The sequence below is a fragment of the Blastomyces dermatitidis genome (assembly GCF_000003525.1).
Source record: "Blastomyces dermatitidis ER-3 genomic scaffold supercont1.3, whole genome shotgun sequence".
Classification (NCBI taxonomy): Eukaryota; Fungi; Ascomycota; class Eurotiomycetes; order Onygenales; family Ajellomycetaceae; genus Blastomyces; species Blastomyces dermatitidis.
The window spans coordinates 5,596,450-5,619,113 of NW_025544776.1; the positions used below are offsets into that span (position 1 = coordinate 5,596,450).

The following is a 22,664-nucleotide window of genomic DNA, read 5'->3' on the forward strand; positions in this document are numbered from 1 at the left end:
TCGTAGATGATAAACGAGATACCTAATTGGCATCATGCACCCCCAAGATCCAGAGATGTCACAGAGCTTCTTCGATTGGTTCTGGATATCTCTTCAAAGAAAGTGGTACCTACTGTATGGACAGGTAGAAATGTCATACCCGCTTGATCTGAGTTGGCGTGTTACATGTGGTCTGGCTACTTGCCGTCCATTCCGGGATAAGATGTTGCTTCTTTTGGCATTTGAATATTTGGATTCCCGCAAAACGCTACAGGGTGGATTCCATACATATTCCATTGCTCTGCCAGATGAAGGTTGGTTGTGACACATATTATGATCTAGGAAACTGATATTACAATTTACAAAAACGGAGGGAGCGCCTTTTCCGCACAAAATACAAAATTGGCATTCCTCCCAAAGTCGAAGATCAACTAAACCACGTTCAGGCGCTAAAATCGAGAACTTGAGGAGACTAAAAGCTGCGCTGCGTAAGTGCCCGAATGGTGGTGGTGGGGTGGGATAGTTAGCTTGTGGAAAATCTCCGGACCGGCAGATTCTCAATATAACTACCAACCAGCGTAAGGGTAAGTAACTACAGAGTATAAGGTGGGTTGGAGATATGTTTCAACAAGACCTCGGACTCTTGATCCAAGTCAGATGACCAGGGGAAGAAGGTCTCTCTCTCCGCTAGTTACATCATGAGCATACATTGCGCGTCTCATGAGATACACCTTACAATATACGGGGTACTCATTTCCATGCTGTCCACCTTAGTGTGAAAATTGTCATGTTCACAATATCCCGCCTCCGGTTTCTCTCATCCTACCCTACCATGATGGGTTCATGATCCTGTTGCTGAAAACGCTCCTTGTATAAGTTAGCGGCAACGCCTAGCCCTACCTAGCGGCTGTCGCTCTTTGGAGGAGGAAAAGGAGGGTGCTTTAAAATAGGTCGAAAGAGATGCACATAACATGAACTTACAGTAATACTTCTTCTCTATTTCCTTCTGTCGCCTTTTTTTTCGTTTCTAGAGTATACGCTCCCTTACTACCAACATATAACCTCCTACAACTATATTGATTTCTCCATATCTCTACTATACAATCACTAATACTCGACGTAACTTCTTAACCAGCCGGGAATGACAGTGAGTGCTGCGACAGATATGAACCACGTGGCGCGAGAACCCTCAAGGAGTTGCTGACCCCAATTCCAACGACAGCAGACGTGTGTATGCACCAGCAGCGAGCGACCTGGTGGCTCTTCTTAGGCGGGCGGATGTCAACCACTACTCAAGGAGCAGCTTGATTTATCTATTATTCAAGAGATCCAATCCTGCAACACTGCATCCGGGAGCTCCATTAGTGGGTTTGGCTCGTTTCTTCTAGCAAGAAGGGGCCACGATTTTTCTAGAGTAAATTCCACGTGGTTATATACTCTTAACTACCCTTGAAAGCCCTATGGATTCCTATTTAAAGCTCCCTTCCCCTTCACATCCGCAAAAAGGATTATATGCCTGCTGCTCAGCATTGGAAAATTGAAGAGGACGGCAGCTTATTTGTTAGAGGATAAATCTGCTTTGAAATCAAGATGGGTGGCCCCACCCCAAGGATTAATCCTTCCGGTGCAAGCGGTGAAAGCGCACCCCATGCTCTATTTGTTTGCCACGAGTGCCAGATTTCACGTAACGTTGTTCAAAGTTTCGACGTTGATCATTACTCTACCCTGGTGGGTGAAATCTGAACCACTTCTCTACTCTTCTACGCAGAACATATATGCATCAGCGGTAAAATCGGCGAAACAGGCTCCTGACATTCTTTCGCTCTCGGTCAATCCAAAATATGGAGAATATACAAAGTCCACTCCAGATCGGCAATATTACTTTGCAACATCGTATCGTTCTGGCGCCATTAACTAGATTTCGCGCGGATGACAATCATGTCCCTCTTTCATTCGTTAAGGAGTATTACGCAGACCGCGCTTCGGTTCCAGGAACGTTGCTAATCACGGAAGGCACTTTTATTTCGCCCCGCGCGGGAGGTTTCGACAATGTGCCTGGGATATATAACGATGAGCAAATTAGAGCATGGAAAGAGATCACCGATGTAGTCCATGCCAAAAGCAGTTTTATCTTCTGTCAATTGTGGGCTTTGGGAAGGGCGGCAGACTCGCGAGTCTTGACTGAAGATGGCCATCCAGTGGTCTCTAGCAGTGACATCCCCATTTCTAAGGAAAGCGCTGTTCCTACGCCACTAGATGAAAACGGAATCCAAGAGTTCATCGGAGACTATGTTCAAGCGGCAAAGAATGCCATGGAAGCTGGCTTTGACGGAGTGGAGATTCACGGAGCCAATGGATACCTTTGCGATCAGTTCTTGCAGGATACATGTAACAACCGCAATGACCGTTGGGGTGGAAGCATCGAGAATCGATCAAGATTCGGCATCGAAGTGGCTAAGGCAGTTTCAGAAGCCATTGGATGTGAGAAAACTGCATATCGAATCAGTCCATGGAGCCCGTTCCAGGCCATGGGAATGGCAGATCCGAAGCCACAGTTTACCCACCTTGTTCAAAACCTAGCAAAGATCAAATTGGCGTATTTGCACGTGGTGGAGAGCCGGGTCAGCGGTCCGGAATCGTGTGAAGGAGCTTATCAGAGCACGGATTTTGTCGTCGACGCATACGCGAATTCCGGGCCAGTAATCCTCGCTGGAGGGTTCCGCCCCGAGACTGCTAATCGAAGAATTGAAAATCTCAAGGGTCAACGCATCGCCATCGCATTCGGCCGATTTTATACATCGAACCCAGACCTGCCCTTCCGTGCTTTCAATCACATACCTTTCACGCCGTACAACCGAAGAACGCTTTATACGCCAAAATCCCCAGTTGGATATATCGACTTCCTTAACAGCTCACAGTATGAAGCTTGGGCTAGCACAAAATCCGAGGCGTCGCCGACGCTAAACTAGCGAGTAGCCAGTCGTTAGGATTATTCTGAGGATTGGTAATCTTTGCCATTGATCGCATTGCCTGTCGTGTCGCGCATCGTATTGTATCCGTTATGATCAACTTCTTGCAATTACTAGTACATGTATGTACATAGATCGATAGAAGCTCGTATATAATTAAACTTTGAATGCACCCCCCAGGTTAAGATGTCAACTATGCTTGCGATGTTGGTACCGTACCCAACCAATATTATTAATTGCTCAGGCAGAAGTCCCAATTTTATTACAGAGTAAAACATCCAAGCACTACGGAGTATTCCTGACGAGAAATAACCAAATTCCTCAACTGGATCGACGCCATACATACATACTCTGTATTGGGCAATATTAAATGCATAAGTCACAGTCACATCGGAGACTTTGTCCACACCCCACCCAACGCCAACGGCCAATCCGCTGTTACATCGGATTAGATAACGCTGCGGCGGGGTTCAAGCCAATGTTGACGAATAATAATAAGAAGCCTTGCAAGCGGGCAGTGAAAATCGGGACGTGATCGGGTGTGGTGGCGTGAAGGAGTATAAATAAATCCCTGTCCCCATGGCGGTAAGAACTCGAGATAGCCTCGTATGTGATGATTCTCCGCTTTGCAATGGCTGCCATAGATCCGTTAGATCCGAATGAAGAATGAACATTATAAAGCCTATGGAAGTCATGTTGCCGGTAACGTCGCATTTACGATTACCAACAGAACGCGCCACTGATGGCACGCGCTCGAGTTGGCTCCAGAATTGGGAATTCTGTTCGTGTATGTGCCCTTGGGGCCCGAAAGCAATACCTTTTGCACCGTGGTTTTTCGAAGGGTTAATTTTCGCCTGTAGGGAGAGTAGTTAATCGCTTTATGGGATTCGAATGCGAATGACATGCGCTGGGAAGTGACGTTTGATGGGCTAGGAGCAAACCAGACTGCATGTTGGGTATGTATCGTATTGGATTTATCAATAGATCTATCTTACCAACCACATCTTTCGATTATCCTCTGGACCTGCACTAGCTGGAATAAGGCTAAGTAGCATGCGTTAGCCGCCGTTCATATGGCCCGGCCTTGGTCGCAGGAGGGTAAGTGCACGGTAATGGTGGCATCAGATGCAGATCTTGACCTGTCAGTTGCAGGATCTGCGGAGATCCCGTGTTGATATCGTATTGTATTGAGATTCCTTATCAAAATCGCAAAGCCGCCGATCGCTGGGTGAGGGGCTCGAATGATGATTCCCTTGGCTGTTGCCTTGGGGTTTTCTAGATGGATTCTCTCTGGCTGCAGTCCGGCGGTTCGAACGTCTATGTCGATACCTGATTTAAGATTTTAGCCAGAGTTTGCCTCAGGACATGGTAAATTGTTCCGGAAAAAATGTATTTACTATGCCCAGGCGCAACATCTCGATGGGTAATAGCGGTCTCCGATTTGATTCAAGCGGCTAAATTGCATCAAAAGCGATCTCTAGCTCATCCTCTAAGCTTTGAAGGTCGTTGTCCCGTCGCTAAGGCTGAGCGCTGAGCTTGTGGCTAGAATAGTTACCGGATTTCACCGGGCTCATGGAGCATGCGCAAAATCTATCGTTGCCTTCATTGCTGCACTTGTAGACATAGAAGAAGCTGCTCTTATCTGTATTGCTCGTCCTCTTGTCTTGTGACTAGCACGTTTTCTTTCTGTCCGCGTACTTTCATTCGCGGATGCAGTGGGAATGCCTCTTGACCTCGTTTCCTTCAAATCGTTACTGCATATTCGATGCGATGGGTGTTCTGTCAGCATCATGCCAGAGTCATCGCATATTGAATGAATCGATGTTTCAAAGACGACTTTCGGATGAACAGTCAAACTGTTTTCTCAAGTTGTGGACGAAGAGGCGGCGGGGGAAAAAAGCCCCTCGCCGTATATTTCGTGAATTCGGTCAATGGACCTGATCCGCATGGTCGCAAAAGGATGGCCAAGTCATCCGGGAGCAGCTTTCTTAAACCAACGAGTCAGTAACATGCGGATAACTTTCTACTTGCGGAATATGATGAGCTGTCGCTGCTGAAATGCTTACTGGTTAAGGATTTCAAGAAATTCAGACAAGGAAAATTCTTTCGAGTTCATCAATTTATTCATGACCTTTCTTTGTAAACAAAAAGGATCGCTTCGATTACTACCGTTTTTCTTGTTGACAGATTTATGAAGGCTGCATGGTTTCTTTAACCTGAACCTTGCTAGCCAAGCATGAAACTCAACTGAAGAGCGGAGGAGTAATCTTCGGAAATTGGTTAATTATCTAAATATTCCAGACCAAATCTTAACAGAAAGAATAGTTCAGTTAGTGGGATCTGGTCAGCTCTTCATGTTAATCACCAAGGATGTTCGGCTTTTTGACGTTCCTATCAGTTATCCAAGGTGTTCTTGGAGGGAACTCCCAGCTTTAAAAACTCTTTCTTCGCGAAATATGAAGTAGATGCTTCATTGACCGTATCCCGGCCCCCAAGCTTGATCGCAGTTCACACCAATTGGAGTAAAAGACAGGTCCCTTTGTCGAACTGACGGGTCCTCTTGTATAAGAGAGTGCTTATTATGTTGGCCAACTCATTCTTGCTTCAACCAACTAGGCGTTGGAAGGTAAGTAAAGAACATTCGCACCGGGGACTTTTTCTTTGTTTTAACCAATGGGGCCTGGCATTGTACTGTCCTGGCTGGGAAGAAGAGAAACAAGTAGGACGGCTCAAATACATCGATAAGCACTGTAGTCTCCCTTTGAATAATGTACTATGTATATGCGAGTATTATTTATATGCGAGTGGAAGTCCTCAATTTGAAATACATCGCCAGGTACTTTTATATCAACGTATATTAAGACTTGCAATATCCTTTACTTTCCACCGTATACCTGGTATGTTCTTCCTGCATTCCAGAAGGGATTGTTTCTCAGGATTTTTCCGTCCAACAACTAACGATCTCAGTGGTAACAACACAAGATCTCTCCGCGATCCCTGACATTATATTCGGTTATTAAGGCACAAATTTAATTACCGACAAGGTCTCTGACTGGCGCCCGCAGTTGAAACCGTTTGCTGCTTGCTCATCTCTAAGGGAACGTATTGTCATTGTCGAAAGTCGCGTAAAAATGCCAATGTTTGGCAATATCGAACAACTAAGAGCGTCTCGGAGGCGCGAAGCACAGCTGACGAATAGGGAGCTCCAAGATGAGGTGGCAGCTAATTGTCGCCTCAGCAGGCTGCCAGCCGACATAAAAATCCATATCCTCGCATTCGCGGACATTTCAGGCATTAGGACTTTGCTGCGATACCTCCCTCTCTCCGCAACAAGCTTCCAACGATTGTTCGATGAGCGCAAACGAGCAATTCTAGCAGCCATAGTTCAGGAGAAACTGTCGTGGGAATGGAGCATCATAGCTGGTAGCGACCCGTATGTCCCATTAGCATCGCTTAAACCTAGATACTTCAACCAAATCGCACTGGTGGTCTGCGCGCATTTCGACCACACCAGGTTCGGAGAAATGAAGCCAGGAACCGGCTTTAGATGGCTTCCGACTGGACAAGATTTCCCTAATACCCTGCAAGATCTGCGGATGAAGATATATAAAAACGCCACACGTAACGCATTCGACCTGCTTGAATTGCTTGAGGAGGTACAGAAAGAGATGAAGGCCAGAGAGAAGGTCACCCTGGAGCACTGGAAGAAAACCTCCGGAGATCAACGACGAGAAAGTTGGATTGTTTCTTGGGGTAGGAACAACCTGTATAGGGCCTTACTCATCGAGTGGAAGCTGCAACTCCCCGACATCTCAAAGCCGGCTGATGTTACGCATGCTCCAGACACTCGCGGAATTAAACTAAATAGTCCGGCGAGCCAAGCAGTACGTTCCCGATTGACATACGAGGAATGGACGACTCTGGTGGATCTCATGGAAGCCAGAGCCTCGCATCGCAGCCGGAAAATAGAAACTGTCAAGCCTGAGAAGCCATCGGCGCCGAGGGAAGAAATGTGGGGAATTTTCCTTGCTCAGTTGGAAGAAGCTCAATCGAATCTTATTTCTAGTTTGGAAAAAGGGATATCAGCTCTTCCTTGCTTTCTGGATATCTCACCCGAGGAACGCATATATTTGGATAAAAAGTTTCCATAGCCGCGATGAACCACCCAGGAGAAAAATGTACCTTTGTTCATGGAGTTAGGAGGCGGAGGTATAGTTTGCCTACTTAAGATATGTAGTTTAAATATTTGACCCAAGCCTGAAGGTTATGGCCATAGATAGAATTGAAAATGACGTAGTTTATTCAGTATCGGTCTGCCCTTCCATCTCTGACGATAATAGCTTGTCCACCAGATAGGTGATTCGTTCGCCGCTTTCAATCAGCCAAGCCCAACCAATTTCGTCTAATTTCCTTTTATCTTGGCTCTTTTTGGCGTCACTCTGCGCTTTATCAGCTCTTGCAATAATTCCCTTTTGGATTGCGGCTCTCAAGGATGGCTGGACTTGTAACATGTCATTAGAGGCTAATAGCAGTAGTAAGGTCTCGAGAAGTATCGATACTTTCGCATTTTCAATGGCATCGTTCGTGTTAGCGGCAAATGGCAGATAATATTTCTCTAGTGTAGATTGGTTGATGTACGTCTGTTCTGAATTAGGGTGTTGGTGAAGTAAAAGTGAAAGAATCGTCTTGCACAAAGTAGTTCGCGCGTTATCGGCAAAATTAGACAACATCGGACATGATACCAGGAGCTGAAATGTGGGGAGGGACAGTGGACGGACAAACTCCCCAAAGAGCTGATACAAGTCTTCGACTGTCATATAATCCTCCGGGAGAGCATCTGAAACTCGGGACAAAATCTGCATAAGGCGCTGCCGAAGACCAATAGCCGATACGTCACCCAGCAGTGTTTCCTGGCCCGAATGTGTGATACTTGATGACTTGTACGACGGATGCATATCGAGATTCTCGGCCGACCTCGAAAATGGAGTTGGTGCTGTAGTTCTCGATCGTTTCGGACGCGATGGCCTGGTATCCCCCGTGTAAACGGCGTCATTTTCTTCGTCAACGTCATCTTCGTCTCTTGCAAGGTAGTCCCCAAATATACCTTCGTCAACGTTCACATCCGCTTCACGCCGCTTCAGATGATCCTTGTCCTTTTCTGGTTCCTTTAGTTCGTTGCGGAATATCATCTTAAATTCGTTCAGCGACGCCTGATTCCCGTCCGCGAAAATAGCTCGAACGATTCTTCGATGCTGGCTGGACACTCCCGACGTACCCGAGATATACTTAAAAATTAAGCTCTGGCGGAGAGTATCATCAGAAGATAGTGCTCCTACCCCATTTTTCGAGCTATCGATCAACTTTTCTCTCTCTGCCCAGTCGTCTTCCAACACGTCACACATAAACTCCAGCCAGACCCTCCATCTAGACCAGCGCTTGGGATAAAGAACGGCACAATTAAAGGCCCATCCAACAGCAGACCAGAAATCTTCAGATTGAAACCAGATAGACCCACGACGAGCAATATCCATGTTAATAAGGCCCGGGTACGAATCCATACCTGGAGCGCCGGCTCCCTCGCTCCCATCGTTTTTGCGACGCGACCCCCTATGGCGCGAGGAAGCATAACGCGTAAAAGCAAATGCACTCCCGAATTGTGCAGCCAAAGGTCCCACTAGCTTATTGGTAAGGCGCAAAAGTTGCAAAGCAGTAGTAGACGCGTGCGCAGCTTCCCGCGACTTTGCGAGAGTTGTGGTGGAGGGATGAACGACTAGAGTTGCCGCAACCGCAAGCTGCTGGGTGGTTGGTACGAACGCAGGGCCTGACGCGATAGTACCTGATGAGAGAAGGCTTAGGAGAAGATGGAGAGCTTGATGGTCTACAAGACACGGATATTATATCAGTTACTTGCTATTATTGGGATCTCTTGCAAAGGAGGGACAGGGGAAGCTTACACAGTTTTTCTTCGAAGTAAATGTTGCAGTGTCGGCTCAATTCGAAGGGGAGAGGCTTTGCGCGCCGGTATTTCGGGGCCACAGAGTCCTCCAGCACCTCCTCTTGGGGTTCCATGGCCTGGATAGCTGAGTGGTATTTATATATTTCTTACGTCTCCATGGACACGCGTGATGAAAAAGAATAAGCGGGGATAGTCTAGTCAATCGTTGTGGGCTTTTGTAGGTGATGAACTACTGCTGGGTATTAAGGTTTGGACAGAGCCGCGGAACTCCCTAGTTAATCTTATCAATCAATCAGCCAGTAACTACAAGTACGACTCACGATCCCCGCCAATTCGCCGAAATATTTAATCCCAGATCTCATCGTCTTCAATCAGCATTATTCCCTACGTCTAAAAGGCGAAGTTATCCGCTTTCTTTCTTCGACCCATGCTCCTTCCACGCGCCATGTCCGTGGCAGTCAGCTCATCCCTGCGTATCTGGCGGTTTGCCCCGCTTCATCCTGACGCAAGTAAAGACAATAACAAGTTGAAGTTGAAAGGCGTTGTGTTTGACGTTGATGGGACATTATGGTACTCGAATTCTTTCGTGAAGGAGCTCCCTACGGTTATATACCGCCAAAGCTAATTATTATTACCAGTCTACCGCAGAACTATATGTTCCAAGAGATGCGGTATGTCCATCCTATCCTCTTTCTCAAAGATACAAAGAATGACAATATCACAATCTCTCCGACTAACAAATGGCAAATTCCAGCTCCGTACTTGGGATTGATAAGTCTATCGATATCATCACGCACATCCGCAGCTTGCCAACGCTAGAGGACCGCACCACAGCTATCAAGAAAGTCAGAGATATCGAACGGAAAGCTATGGTAAAGCAAGAGCCTCAACCCGGTCTTCTAAAATTGATGGATTATCTGCAATCAAAGGGATTAAAGCGAGCGTTATGCACACGGAATTTCGAGTACGTTTATTGATCCCCAGGCGCGCCGCCGCCAACATCTTCAGCATCAAATACCTCCTTTTCACTAAATCAATCATGTTTCTGTGATATTTGCTAATAGCCCTTCTTATAGAACCCCTGTAAACCACCTTCTAACAACTCACCTCCCAACGCATGAATTCCTCCCAATCATAACCCGCGACACTCCAGACATACTCCCAAAGCCAGATCCGGCAGGGATTTTACATATAGCTAAAGAATGGGGCATAAAATCAGAAGAGCTGATCATGGTACGTAAACTATACAAGCTTAATTTTTCCAATAATGGTGGATTTTATTCCTCCCTTGAAACATATCCCAGCTATATAGCGTCATCGGCATCTGAATTCAATTATACAAGAAATACACAAAACTTAAAATGCGACAATTATACATATATAGGTCGGCGATAGTCTTGACGACATGACAGCTGGTCACCTAGCAGGGGCTGCTACGATCCTCCTACTAAATGACCACAATCAAGCCGTGAAGGAGCATGAGCATACGCACTTCTGCGTTGAGCGCCTAGATGACATAATTTCCATCTTGGAGGATGGGGTTGCGGATTCTGTGGAGAATCTCTAGGATTATGCAGACATGGGTACGGTGATGTATATTTCCGACATTACAGATAGAAGACCGTGGAGAGACCTTGGTGTTCAGTCCCATGGTATTTAGGGTAAAGGAAGTGGTATGTCCGTTTGGTTGTCAGTGCCCTGGAGAATATCTACGACGATGTTGAAATTATCCAATTAGAGTCTGATAGTCGCCATTGTTTTGGCATCATTTTGTCATATGTGATAATATCACTGAAAACCAGGAGATAAATATAGCATAGTATCAAAACATAAATCTGCATGATTGTTACCAGATAGGTATCTCAACAGAAGAAGCAGAATGGCATCTAATATATGCAGAAACGCCAAGATGCAGTCAGCTAAACGTCCATGCAGTATTTCAATTCTTCCATGTCATTTCAGAGTCTATGTTGGTCCCATGCTTTCTGAGCCGCGCTGGGCATAGGTCGATATGTTTCCCTATTTGAACCCCTTTTGACCCCTCTTCCACGACCTCGAGATCCACCTCCACCACCATTACCACCACCTCTAGCCCTAGGTTGCCAACTGCTTGCCCCGTTGCCTTGACGGGTTGAAGGTCGGATAGGCGACAGAGAGCGTTGACGCGTATTGTTACCGAAATATTGGTCTCGTTCTCTATAATCACGGCGATAATCATTAGGGTTTTGCGGCCCCTTCCCGGAGCCTTGGGGCCGACGTGTATCATCATCAAGATTCCTGCCACGCCCAATTCCATTGCTGAAGCGTATGCGTCCACGTGGAGGTGAACGGTGTGTTGTTGGGTTCCAACTATCTGGTTGTCCGAAAGCTCCATCGCTCTCGGGAGATGGTGAACGGCCTCTCGCGCGGCCTCTGATCTTGTATCCAGAATTTCTCTGGCTACTAGTTCCCTTGCCAGAAATGGTAACAGGGAAGGTGTTTAGGTTGGAGAACACTGAGGGGTCAAAATGTTTAAGACTGAAGGAAGAAGAGTTCATTGGAAAGTTGCGAGTAGGGCAATCTCCGACCAGATGGCGATTACTCGTGCAGTGACAGCAGGATATGGAAATAAATATGCGGCCTGAGGTTGGGTTTCGCTTGGGGAGCTTCCATATCAAGTCACATTCGCACTCGGTATGGTCGCCGGAACCACAAAAGTCACAGGGTTCTTCCGCGGCTGAGCCTTTCAAAAGAGAAGAGCACGCTTCTGCGTCGTGACCCCGTTCTCTGCAACGTTGGCATCTTCGCCGGGAAGGACAAAATCGACTTTCATGAACAGACCATGCTCCGCAATGTTCACACTACGTACGATGTCAGAAATTTAACTAGAGCTGCTTTCGTGGTGCACAGAAACGGAATCACAACTGCGCCCGATAAAAATGAGACGTCTAGATAACATACCTCCTTATTGGGACAGATATCCGCCAGATGACCTTCCTTCATACAATCAATACATGTTATGGGCAGGCTGAGGTCAAGATCTTCTGGCTCCAAATCGAGAAATATATACCTAGCCTGAGTCTCCAAATCAACACGAGTGAGATCAGCAAGGGTAGTGGGATCTGAAGGGTACTTTGCGCGAAACAAACGAATCGCCTCGGCCTTTGGGCCTCCAGACAAGGCGTTTCCTCTATTACCATCACAATAAATCTCGTCTTCTGGTAGTTTGTTTTCAGTTTGCACAGAGAGGTTCGAGCCATGTGGTTCGCTGAGAATCTCCCCATTAAGTTTTTGAACGCCTGGCACGTCGCTACCTTGGTGGGCCATTTCACGGCCAGGACCATGTAGCTCCCCAGTGGCCTCAATCCTCTCATCTGTTTTAGGCAAACCACTCAGGTTAAGAACGATGTCATTATTGCCATCCGTGTCATCTCCAGAATCCATATCAGAGAACTCTGCAGTGAAAGTCTTTTGGCCTACATTCGTTCCGACATGAGCCTTACTCCGACAAGCATCTGTTTCGGAGTCGCTTTGGCCTTGTCCGTGCATTCGGCGATGATGCTCACCATCGCCACTTCCGGCAGACGAAGCAGACGCACTCCGACTGCGCCAGTATTTCCCATTGACAGCCTCAAATGAATTTGCTGCAGATGAATTAGGCGTGTCCGCTTGGCGTCGCCCACGAAGAACGGTCCTTACAGTGCCTTTACTGAGTTTGTTCCAATTCATTGCGGGTGCCATTCCTCGAGATGCGGGCGGCGAAACGGATGATGGCGCGAGGTCCGTGGTGGTGTCATCACTGCTTTTATTCTCCATGGCCGTATTATTCTCCATGGCCGTATCGGGACTCGAGCTAGATGAGCTATCAACTTCTAGCAGTGTAGAGGTAAATGATGTGCCTTTGGGGACAAAGTCTTGAATGTCGCGACGACCTAACGTGAGATTCTTTCCTGACCGGCGTTTCTCAGATGTCCCTATAGAGGATATTTTCTTAGATTCAGAGAAGGCGTGCTTTTTTCGGGTCCTCAGCAAACCAACAGAGGCTGTACGCGAGTCGCAATCATCCTCATACATGTTCCGCCGGGTAGACCTGCGGGAGGAGTGCAAGCTTTATATTGTTGGAATTAGGCGTAGGCCAGCATGCGTAGCTAGTTATATATGTCGCAGCTGTGACACCCCGGACTGTCGTACAGTGAAGAAGGGAAACCTGAAGTTGGACTGAGGGGGCACGGATCGTGTATGGTGATTTGAGAAGCTGTTTTTAATTAAAGAGTTGCCAACGCAAAGCCCAACCAGGAAGCTAAATCCTAACTTAAATCTTCCAGGTTGGAACGAATCCAGGTCACATGACCCTCAATAACGTCCACGGGTTATTTTATTAATCGCGACGTTGTCTTGGCCCATGTGGCGATTCTTGGCATGTCTCGGGGGCTTCGGTGGAATATTTTTCCGCAAATCAGATGACGAAGCTTCCTGCTCTGGGCCGTGTTCGGTGTCCTTCAACCTTTGGATGCTCGCCAGTGGAAGTTCAAACAACGCCCAAAACACTTCCTTCAATGTTCGCTGTCTTTTTCTCGCCGGTTTGCAGCACCCCTCTTCTTCGATAATGCCTTCCTGAGTTTCCCTTAGTGCTGTGCTGTGTTATTCAACTCCTTTGCCCGCTGGTGCAGCTAAACTCCGAAGTTCTCCGCAGTTCCGGACAACTTTTACATTCCTCCCCCTCTCCTCCTCCTCCTCCTCCTCCTCCCACCGGTTCACAGCTCCCGCCTCACTCGTTCCTCTAGATACTCTTAATTAGCTGTGCATTCACCGGTATACGGAGCTCTTCGTTGCGACCCTCGGCTCAGACTGCATAAACGCCATATTGTTACGCGAAAACTTTCGATCCGTCCTTATATATATCCCCAGGCGACAACACCAGAGAGACAGCTATCCTTTTGCTCGTATATTTCCCTCCTGTCTTCGCATGCATTCTTCACCCATATTTTAGCAAGCGACCCTATACAATACCGCCAAGCTGTCTTCCCTTCTGGTTCCCAGGACTGTCTCCTTTGCTCCCGATCTCGACTCCGGCCCCAAACCTGATTCCACAATGAGCGAGACCAAAACAGGACGGAGGAGACGGTCGAGCAGCATTATCTACCAGGAGCCTCCGGAGTCGATTGAGCATACAAGTGATCAGGCTGCCCTGCCTAACCTAAACGCCAATTGGGTTAACGCAAAAGGTAAGGATCCGCATACTTCCTTCCTTCTTGACAACCGGGATTTCGGAATTTGTGGAGCTAAGAAGCCGGAGAGGGACAATCAACGACTTGAGGAGGACATGTGCCATATACTGTGTTACTATGAAACGCAAGCTGACTCAAATTTTGATTTCCAGGTGCATGGACTATCCATTTCGTTCTAATCGTCGCTCTTAAGATTTTCTACGACATCATCCCTGGTGTATCGCAAGAGACTTCATGGACCCTCACTAATATCAGCTATATGTTTGGCTCGTTTCTCATGTTTCACTGGGTTCGAGGAGTACCGTTCGAATTCAATGCCGGAGCATATGACAACCTTAACATGTGGGAGCAAATCGACAATGGAGACCAATATACACCTGCCAAAAAGTTCCTTCTCAGCGTTCCGATTATTCTCTTCCTACTCAGTACTCACTACACCCACTACGACTTGACCTACTTCATAATAAACTTCTTGGCAGTCCTAGGAGTGGTCATTCCGAAGTTACCGATCGTAAGTTACTGAAGCTGACAAACGTACCCAAAAATGGAACTCTAGGCTAACCTTTCCCCTCCTCCAGTCTCACCGAATGCGAATAGGCCTATTTTCAGAGCGTCGTGATGATCCTTGATAAAATTATGGGCGTCTTAAGAGAAAGGCGGCAAAAAGAAAACAAAAAAGAAAGAAAGAAAAGAAAAGAAGAAAATTCTCAACTTTGGCTTGATTTAGATTGACAACTTTTCCCTTTCCTTTTTGCTACTCCCGCCCGCCCGCCTATATATTTTTCTTTTCTTTTTTAATATCATCCGTTACTGGATTGGGCGCTGCGTTCCATCTTAGTAGATTCGCAATGGAACAATTGTTTTTTTTTTTTTTTTTTTTTTTTTTTTTTTTTGATAGCTTGCTCTCTCTCTGTGGATTTCTAGTGTTTTGCCGGAAACAACTATTTTATTTACTTGCTTTGCCTCTCTTTTTCTCCTTATTAGCGCCTCTGATCATTCCTTAGGAAGTTCTACTTTGAGAAGTAGAGGGGGAAACAAAAATTAAGGCGACTGCGCTTGTGTTGGAAAACGACACCGGAACAAAATACCCATATTTCTTTTGTCATTGTCCTGTACCTACTTCGCGAGATATTTGGAGCTTTTGGGCGTCGGATTCTGAGCTATTTCGTTTTGCTCACTTTCTCTCTCTCTCTTCTTTTTGAAAAGGGGGAAATGTCAAGGAGGATTCAAATGAGGAAGCCAAAAAATGGTTGTATATAATATAGTCTCCTGTTTTCTAGGTATCTCGGGCATGGTACCACGCTACCAACCATCTATTGCCTTTCCTACATTTTCATCCCTCCAGCTTCTTCTATGGTTATTCAATAGGTGATACGATATATGGCTAATTTGCATACCTTACGCGTACTGGGAGCTGTTGGCGTTGCATAATTGGGCGATCCTCCGTTGCATGGCGACTCAAGTGTTACGAGGTACTGTGCAATCCAGGAGGTTTTAGCTCTTCCAAGGTTCATCCTATCACCCCTAAGGTGGGCTGGCTGGCTGGCTACTTGCCTGTCTACCTGTGTGAAACACGCCGGCCAGCATGACATGGCTATAGCCTGATTGTTTACCTGGAAGACAAGAACACCACGGATACATGTTTAGTTTCCGCCCGCTTGGACTTCGTGCGTATATTGCATACATAGAACCCATTCTCTCAGCACAGATTGAGGACATCAGCGTCAGTTTTTCCCATTTTATGTTCCTGCTTTTTTAATATTAAAACTTCAGTTTGGTTGTTAATATTATATTGAGTTTGGGCGGGAGGAGCCAGAGGATTTGATTTATCTCGTATCATTTCTCTTTCCTGGCTGAGATCGTAGGTAATTGGCGAGCAAATGGCAGCAGCCGGGGCATGAAGGCTTTGGAGCAAGAACGAAAAATAAATGGATAGTAACGGAAATCATTTTAACATTTGGGTTCCGCACATATGATAGACAAAGAGGTATGTCAAGGGGAGGGATCTGCCAGCCGAAAAGAAGTAGGAAAAAAGGTAGAAAAAAGGTAGAAAAAATAATATCGAGACAATAAGCAAGTAATGTTTGGAAGAAAGTCGCACAATATCAGCATGAATTAAAAAGGGAATAAAAAAAGGCAAGTTACATGGCCAAGTATAACAGGAGTAAAAAAACGTAGAAAAGGCAAAAGCTTCAAAGCTGGGTCATTTCCGTATCATCATTCATATCAAACACAACGACAACATAAATGAAATGAAAGAGCCGGAAAAAACTCCACATGGAAACCCTTCGTCGCTATAAAACACTGAGATACAAAAACAACCCAGAGAAAAAAAGCAATAACCCATGCATGCCCCAGGAAAGGCCACGCCCTTTTAGACATCAATGTGAAAACGAGAAAAGCAAATAGGTGGGTGGGATAGAACATTGAGGAAATAGAATCCAATATCCATCATTTTAATAGTCGTCGTCATCAACTTGTTGTGGGCTCCCTCTATACTGCCGTCGTCTAGGGTATCCAGAGCTAGTGATAGGGCGCGGACCTGTGGGTTTTCGCTGGGGAGTGTTGCTCTTAGGCGAAGACCTAATTGGAGATCCACCGGCCTATATATCAAAAAAACTCGCGGTTAGCTGCTTCATGCTTCACAAATCAAATCGTGGGGGGGGGGGGAATCAATAGTATTGAGTCGTACAGGATCGTAATTTGAGTGGCGAGAGCCACGCGTAGCCATGCGTTCTGCATAAGTGAGCTGTCCATCCCCCTTTCCCTGAGGCGGTCGTTGGGGAACCAACGGACCTTCATCTCTGATTTTTGGCGGGCGCGGAGGCGCGTTTCGTCTCCCAGAAGCTGACGACCTATCGGAATATCCGCCGTCCGAACCGGGAGCTTTTGGGTTAGGGGTCATCCGTCCCAGGCTAGCATTGGATGCCCAAGCATCCGAGTTAAGAGCTACTGGAGTTACAAAGGTTTGAGCTTGCGATTCCAGTTGGGATTGATAACGATCTGTGGGTCCCTGGCGCGGTTGAGGATGTTGTAGATTCAAGCTATCCCTATGTGCCTGATACTTCGGATACTCCGAAAGCTGCGAGGGTACTAGAGGGGACGGGGGGCGGTTCTCCTGCCGTTGATCTAAGCTCGTGTTTGATCGTAGTCTGTCATCCCCGCGATGATCGTAATAGTCACCAGTATTGTATCCGTCCTGTCCTAGGTCCGAGCCTGATCGGGATAGCTCTGAGGAGTGTCGATCCTTGCGACCGGTTTGGATGCTATTCCGGATGTTCTCACCCATGGAGGAAGCTGTCGTTTTCGACCACCGCGAAATTTTTGGGAAAAACGACGAGCTACTTGATTTGTGTTTTCGAGACTTTTCGTTGGACGTTTTAGGGGTTGTATCTGTGCTCAGTGCCCCGGACACAAGAGGGACTCGCGGAGGAGTGCCCAATGGGGCAGAACCACCCCGTTTATGGCAGCCCATGAGCTGGGCGTCAGTGGCTACTTGCTGGTCAAGCAAATCCTGCTCATCCGGTGTTAATGGTTCTAAATCTTCGTCATCCTCCATAACAGGGCTAATTCGGTGGTCCGATCCACGCCGGATACTTGCAGCTTTCATATCTCCAGCCATACGAGGGGAATTCGAATAGCCGGACCTATCACCTCCTCCTGTTGATGAAGTATCAGCTTGATCTTCAGGCTCATAGCCATCTTGACCAGGGTCATATAAATTTTCTTTCGAGTTAGCGCCTCCAGTCCCCGGTGCTCGGCCCTCTTGAGCAGCTCTTAAAGCCTCAACTTCTAGAAGGAGATGAACGAGCATGTCCTCGACCCTGGAAAGATCGTTAGATCCTTTGAGACTCAAGCCCTTCAACGCCCGTTTGAAGACATTTTTCCTCTTTGATCGCTCATCGTCATCGTCGGCAGTTGTGTGCCGAGGGGTTCGTGAAATACCGAGCGGTTGAGGTCGAGGTCCTCCAACGAGCTTCTGGGTCCGATCATGTTGTTTATCACTCGCATCCATAAGCATTTCATCTTGCTGCGCAATGAACTTTTTCATGTTCTCGAAGGAATTACGCATTTCCGCGGCACTTCGCACAAGAGTCACAAGGATTTCGGTATCTCGAGCATTTCGTTGTGCATCACGAACGGTGAGCTAAGTAAAACGTCAGCATTAGAACTATTAAAGACACGTAAAAAAAGAAAAAAAGAATTAACAAGTATACTCACATGGTCCATAAGTGCAACAATGTCCTTCGATTGAATCCGATCAATTCCGTGACCAGTGGAACTATCGTAAAGTGGGGAGGGCATGCCATGGGAATAACCACTCAAATGTCGTTTATGTGTTTCAGTGAACGGATCGTCGCGGCCTGATGAAATAGTAAGTCCCAGTATTCTATTATCAAATAATTCAAATGGCTCACCTCTTGGCTCAGGAGTAGCGAGACTTGGCGAACGGGGATTTGCCCCTGATATGTAGCCTTCATCCTTTACTCCTGGCGGAGTTAATAAATGGTCTGGATAGGAATCTCTTGTTTGCCCCTGGTCAATTTTGTTTCCAGAAGGGTATCCATCTCCATATCCATTCCCATAAAATGGTTCGTTAAAATTGGTGTTGGTATAAGGGGGCCGGTGGCCTGTGTCAGGATTAGGGCTCTCATGATCCGCGAGGGGGGCTTGGGGCTCTATTTCATCAGCGTTCGGTTCCATGTGCATGGCATTTCCCTTCGGTCGCGGGGGTGTTGGGTTGTAGGGCCAATGGTCTGTATTTTCATGAGGGATCCCGCCGATAGGACCTTGGATAATCGAAGGATTTGTGTTTATTTCTGACTCTTCAGAATCAGGGAAATGACCGATTTCTGGGATCGGGCTTCCAGCTCCGGGCAATGCTGTTGCTCCTAAGTGCGGCTGGTCGTCGGAAGAATCTTCGACGCTTTGAGGTGGTGATGTAGCACCCATCCGCTTTTGGAATGATGTCTCTTCAGGACTTGATGCATCTTGTCGTTGTTTTAATGGGCTTCCAAGGTTAACTTCTGCAAAACCTCGCTGCGCTCCTGTGTATGATCCCGGGCTTCCACTCTGATATCTACTCGGTGATCCAGAGGCGGAGTTCCTACCAGATTGGAGAGAGCCCATGTCAACCACCGATGGGTCAAGGAGGGAGGCAACGGCTGACTCAACCGCAACAGGTGTGTGGACATATTCCGCATTGGCTGCAGCGCCCTGTGCAACTTGTTGGCCGGGAGTAAAAGGATCTTCTAAACTGTCTTCCGTAGAGTTCGTCAGACGGCGGGTATCAACTCGATCGTCACTCAAACTATCCTGCTCTAGCGAATGTCTATATTCATCACTTTCATCGAGATGACTGTCGGCCCAGTAGTCATGTTTGGACGTTCGTGGGGTTGGTTCGTACCCAAGGTCTACGCCAGACTCGTCTTTTTGAGCTAGGAATGCCTTTCTCTTTTCTTCGTAGTCAGCGGGACGTGTAGATCTAGCCAAATTCGTGCTTGGGGCAGACGACAGAGAATCGATGGATAGCCTGTGACCTGGTTCGGGAAAGTCCCTACTTACTGATCCAGAACTATCAGCTTGTTTTCCCGTTTCCTCTCCAATATCTGAGTCATCATCCCGGTAGCTTGCGACGCTCTGGATCGGGCTGAGAGCATGACCGGTGTAGTCGTTGGGGTGTTCGTCAAAGTGATCTATATATGTTTGGTCTGCAGGGTGGGTTCCTGCCTTGGTTGGGGTGATATTCTCATCATCAAAGGTTGGGCTTCTGGGCTGACTTTGGGCACTCAGGCCTTTCGCCGACAAACCATCACTAGATTTAGGCTCGTTCGCTAATCCACGGGGAGTTTGAGTTGGTGTTCGGGAAATAGGTGACTCAACTTCGTGCGGTGACCGGCGTGCCACCTCACCATGACGAGGAGTTTCCGTACCAGTGGTCCGTTGGGACAAGAGCGATTCTCTTGTCAATTCTGAATCAATTTCACTGCGTAGGGGCATTGGGGGCACTCCATGCTTCTGGAACATCAATTCAGTTTCATTGATGCTTCCACTTCGACTTCGGCTCTTGCTGCGCTTCTTCCTCCGCTCCCGCTTATCTAGGCTTGACTTGGAATCGTGATGTTTAAGAGCAGCAGATGTCAGAGCCGTGCCGACAATTGCTGCAGCTTCAGCATCGCGAAGTCCTTTGGACTTTTTCCTCTGTATGGGTTCATCCGAGGGGTAAGAATCTTCGGAAAACCTTCGCGTATACGATTTAACGTATTGTGACTCCCGTGGTTTCTCCCGTCTGGATTCCCTGGGTCTCCCCGAATATCCGTCAGAAATGACTAATGGATCTTTGCTGCCACTACTGACGATCACACGCGGTTTGGTGACATCTGGAGCACTTGCGTGTTTAGACAGGCGCCGCCCCAGCTCATCCCTAGAGCCAATACTCCCCGAACCGAGAGAACCGTTCGTATCGCGCTCAAATTGGGTTCGATTCGCGTGTACTTTTTGATCTTTCTTCAATTCTTTGAGTTCTGGCAGGATGAGTCGTCGAATAGCATCCTCAACAGTTTCCAGCAACCTTGGGTTGTTTATTGACGATTTGGATGTCCCTGAACGGAAAGAATATTGATCTCCAGATTTGAGTTGGGGGGAGAGAGAATTGCTTAACAGACTCGATTCTGCGCTGGTCAAGTCCTTCTCTCGGTGTTTGCCTGAACGTCGACGCGAGGATTTCCCTTCAGGTTGTAGGAATTCTTTGCTTACACTTCGACTTCGGCTCTTTTCGCTACGTCTGTGTTTCGAGCGAGTGGCATCCCGCGGGACAGCACCAAGTTTCTCTGCCGCCTTATACGCAATCCTTTCTCTGCTTAAACTTCGACTTCTCCTTCTGGAAGGAGTTTTCAACATACCCGGAGAGCGGGGTTGCTCATGACCGTCGCCACTACTTAAGCTATGGCTTCGTTGGCGGCGAACGTGAGACATAGAGCTCGAACCTTCCAACATGCTGTCCTGGGGCATGGAGGATATATCAGATGTTGGCTGAATATACCTGGCCGACACCTCACTGTCCCTAGAAAACTCTATCTCCAATGGTGAACGGCGAGTAGCACCGGCTTCGTCCGCCAGAGATCCAATTGAGCTGATACTTAGATCATCTGCTGCACCTTCAGTAATTTCCCTAGTTCGAGTTGGCGTTCCTAAAGAAATGCGCCTCGTATATGTAGGCTTTCTTCCCCCTCCAGATTCACTAATCTGGATGTGGTCGTTTTGGTCTCTGAGCTTGCGAGCAGCAGATGGCGTTACTTTTACTCTAACGCTAGGTCGAGAATTAAGGCCCCCGCCCTTCTTTCCCCCCTCAAAATATTCGATTAAAAGAGAAGTTTGCGACTGGTGAGAGGTTCTGGAGAGTTTGGAGTCTTCTCGATTTTGAGATCGACGGCGGGTAGAGATAGTAATGGGGCTGCCGTCATCCGGGATGGAGTACGACGTCTTATCGGTACGTCGAGAAAGATCAGTTGCGAGGTCTGTCCCTGTCGCACCGCCTCCTGTTGTATCAAGGAACGAGGAGTCGGTAGGAGCTGGAAGCGTCGGTTTGCGGGTGTTAACACCCATCATGAGACGGCTAGCCGAGCAATGGCATACTCAAAAAGGGGAAAGAAAAAAGGGAGATGCGGGATATCAGGGGTATAAAAAATGTGAGGAAACAAAACGTTTAGTGTAGCTATAAGTGTAAACTCCGGAGTCGAACAAAGGGCTATTATTGGAAAAAGCTGGCACAAATGGTCGCCTCCTTGTCCCTAGCAACAATCTAACTGTAGTCAAAGAGGTGGAGCCATCTAAGTAAGAGGACGACAGCCCTTGAAGATAGCCACGGATCGGTAGCGATGGCAGTAGCTGGCTGGTGGTAGTTGGTCGATACAGCTCTCAGAAGGCGGGTGGGGTGGTTGAAGGAGGTTGGTTGAGGTGAGGTGAGGATAGTGTTGTTGGTCTTGCTCACCTTGGGACAGCTTGAAGGAGCCTCACTCAACACACAAACACCTCTTGTTTGTTTGCCAGGATACGAGAATGGCCAAAAGACAACTCGCAGAGTCACCGAACCCCTATATTGCGAAAAGCTAAGAATCAAGGTTATTATTATAGCAGAAGAAGAAAAATGAAAGTGGTTGATGAGGAGTGAAGTTCAAGATTTGACAGACTGGAGGGTGAAAGGTGACAACAACAGCCAAACCCTGGCTGGGGGGGGCGCGGAAAAAGAAGAGGCTGACAATCCCCTAGCGTGGGCTGTTGCTGCTGCAGAGCACAACACCTACACCTCCCTCCCTCACGCCAAAGCCCATCTCCCTCTTCCCAGCCTTTTACTACGTACACATCGCCAAACATGCCGGTCCTTTAACGTCTATAATTGGACAGCCGGTAGTTCTGTTTACTACTTGTTCGAGAAAAAACACACCCGACAATTCTCACCCAGGCGCTGATTTTCTCCAACTCAGGAGCCAACGGGCCAAGTGGAGCATGCCAAATCTACAGCACATAACGGCGCAGCCAGTATCCAGACGGGAA

The 22,664-nt window shown here is 47.4% G+C and overlaps 7 protein-coding genes across 10 annotated transcripts; 4 read left to right on the forward strand and 3 right to left on the reverse strand.

Moving 5' to 3' along the window:
- Positions 1-1,372: 1,372 nt before the first annotated feature.
- BDCG_03375 lies at positions 1,373-9,398 on the reverse strand. Of its 2 annotated transcripts, none has more exons than XM_045418973.1 (4): positions 8,903-9,398; positions 5,015-8,826; positions 2,544-4,935; positions 1,373-2,469 (listed from the first exon to the last, which is right to left on the reverse strand). In XM_045418973.1, the coding sequence occupies exons 1-2, from the start codon at positions 9,015-9,017 to the stop codon at positions 7,247-7,249; spliced, it is 1,695 nt and encodes a 564-aa protein (XP_045275422.1). In that variant the 5' UTR covers positions 9,018-9,398; the 3' UTR covers positions 1,373-2,469; positions 2,544-4,935; positions 5,015-7,246. The 2 variants fall into 2 exon arrangements, with proteins under 2 accessions (XP_045275422.1, XP_045280418.1); XM_045418974.1 differs by having other exon boundaries at positions 2,299-4,935; positions 5,015-7,010; positions 7,173-8,826; positions 8,903-9,122.
- On the forward strand, positions 1,821-2,948 carry BDCG_03372 (NADPH dehydrogenase; the record flags this gene model as incomplete). Its single annotated transcript, XM_045418970.1, has 1 exon — positions 1,821-2,948. The coding sequence occupies one exon, from the start codon at positions 1,821-1,823 to the stop codon at positions 2,946-2,948; it is 1,128 nt and encodes a 375-aa protein (XP_045275420.1).
- Positions 3,451-7,241, forward strand: BDCG_03374. Of its 2 annotated transcripts, XM_045418972.1 has the most exons (3): positions 3,451-4,948; positions 5,032-5,845; positions 5,916-7,224. In XM_045418972.1, exon 3 carries the CDS (start codon positions 6,080-6,082, stop codon positions 7,097-7,099), a length of 1,020 nt encoding a protein of 339 aa, XP_045275421.1. In that variant the 5' UTR covers positions 3,451-4,948; positions 5,032-5,845; positions 5,916-6,079; the 3' UTR covers positions 7,100-7,224. The 2 variants fall into 2 exon arrangements, with proteins under 2 accessions (XP_045275421.1, XP_045280417.1); XM_045418971.1 differs by having other exon boundaries at positions 3,451-5,845; positions 5,916-7,241.
- Positions 9,211-12,390, forward strand: BDCG_03376 (HAD superfamily hydrolase). Its single transcript, XM_045418975.1, has 5 exons — positions 9,211-9,474; positions 9,543-9,575; positions 9,659-9,868; positions 9,981-10,137; positions 10,289-12,390. The coding sequence occupies exons 1-5, from the start codon at positions 9,332-9,334 to the stop codon at positions 10,469-10,471; spliced, it is 726 nt and encodes a 241-aa protein (XP_045275423.1). The 5' UTR covers positions 9,211-9,331; the 3' UTR covers positions 10,472-12,390.
- BDCG_03377 lies at positions 9,957-13,206 on the reverse strand. Of its 2 annotated transcripts, XM_045418977.1 has the most exons (3): positions 12,922-13,166; positions 11,845-12,857; positions 10,023-11,744 (listed from the first exon to the last, which is right to left on the reverse strand). In XM_045418977.1, exons 2-3 carry the CDS (start codon positions 12,715-12,717, stop codon positions 10,863-10,865), a joined length of 1,755 nt encoding a protein of 584 aa, XP_045280419.1. In that variant the 5' UTR covers positions 12,718-12,857; positions 12,922-13,166; the 3' UTR covers positions 10,023-10,862. The 2 variants fall into 2 exon arrangements, with proteins under 2 accessions (XP_045275424.1, XP_045280419.1); XM_045418976.1 differs by having other exon boundaries at positions 9,957-11,744; positions 11,845-13,206.
- Positions 12,398-16,080, forward strand: BDCG_03378 (ORM1 protein). The gene is made up of 3 exons (XM_045418978.1): positions 12,398-14,108; positions 14,264-14,622; positions 14,690-16,080. Exons 1-3 carry the CDS (start codon positions 13,976-13,978, stop codon positions 14,738-14,740), a joined length of 543 nt encoding a protein of 180 aa, XP_045275425.1. The 5' UTR covers positions 12,398-13,975; the 3' UTR covers positions 14,741-16,080.
- Positions 15,822-22,544, reverse strand: BDCG_03379 (uncharacterized protein). Its single transcript, XM_045418979.1, has 5 exons — positions 19,677-22,544; positions 18,530-19,565; positions 18,333-18,475; positions 16,804-18,258; positions 15,822-16,714 (listed from the first exon to the last, which is right to left on the reverse strand). The coding sequence occupies exons 1-5, from the start codon at positions 21,717-21,719 to the stop codon at positions 16,568-16,570; spliced, it is 4,824 nt and encodes a 1,607-aa protein (XP_045275426.1). The 5' UTR covers positions 21,720-22,544; the 3' UTR covers positions 15,822-16,567.
- Between the last annotated feature and the right edge of the window lie 120 nt (positions 22,545-22,664).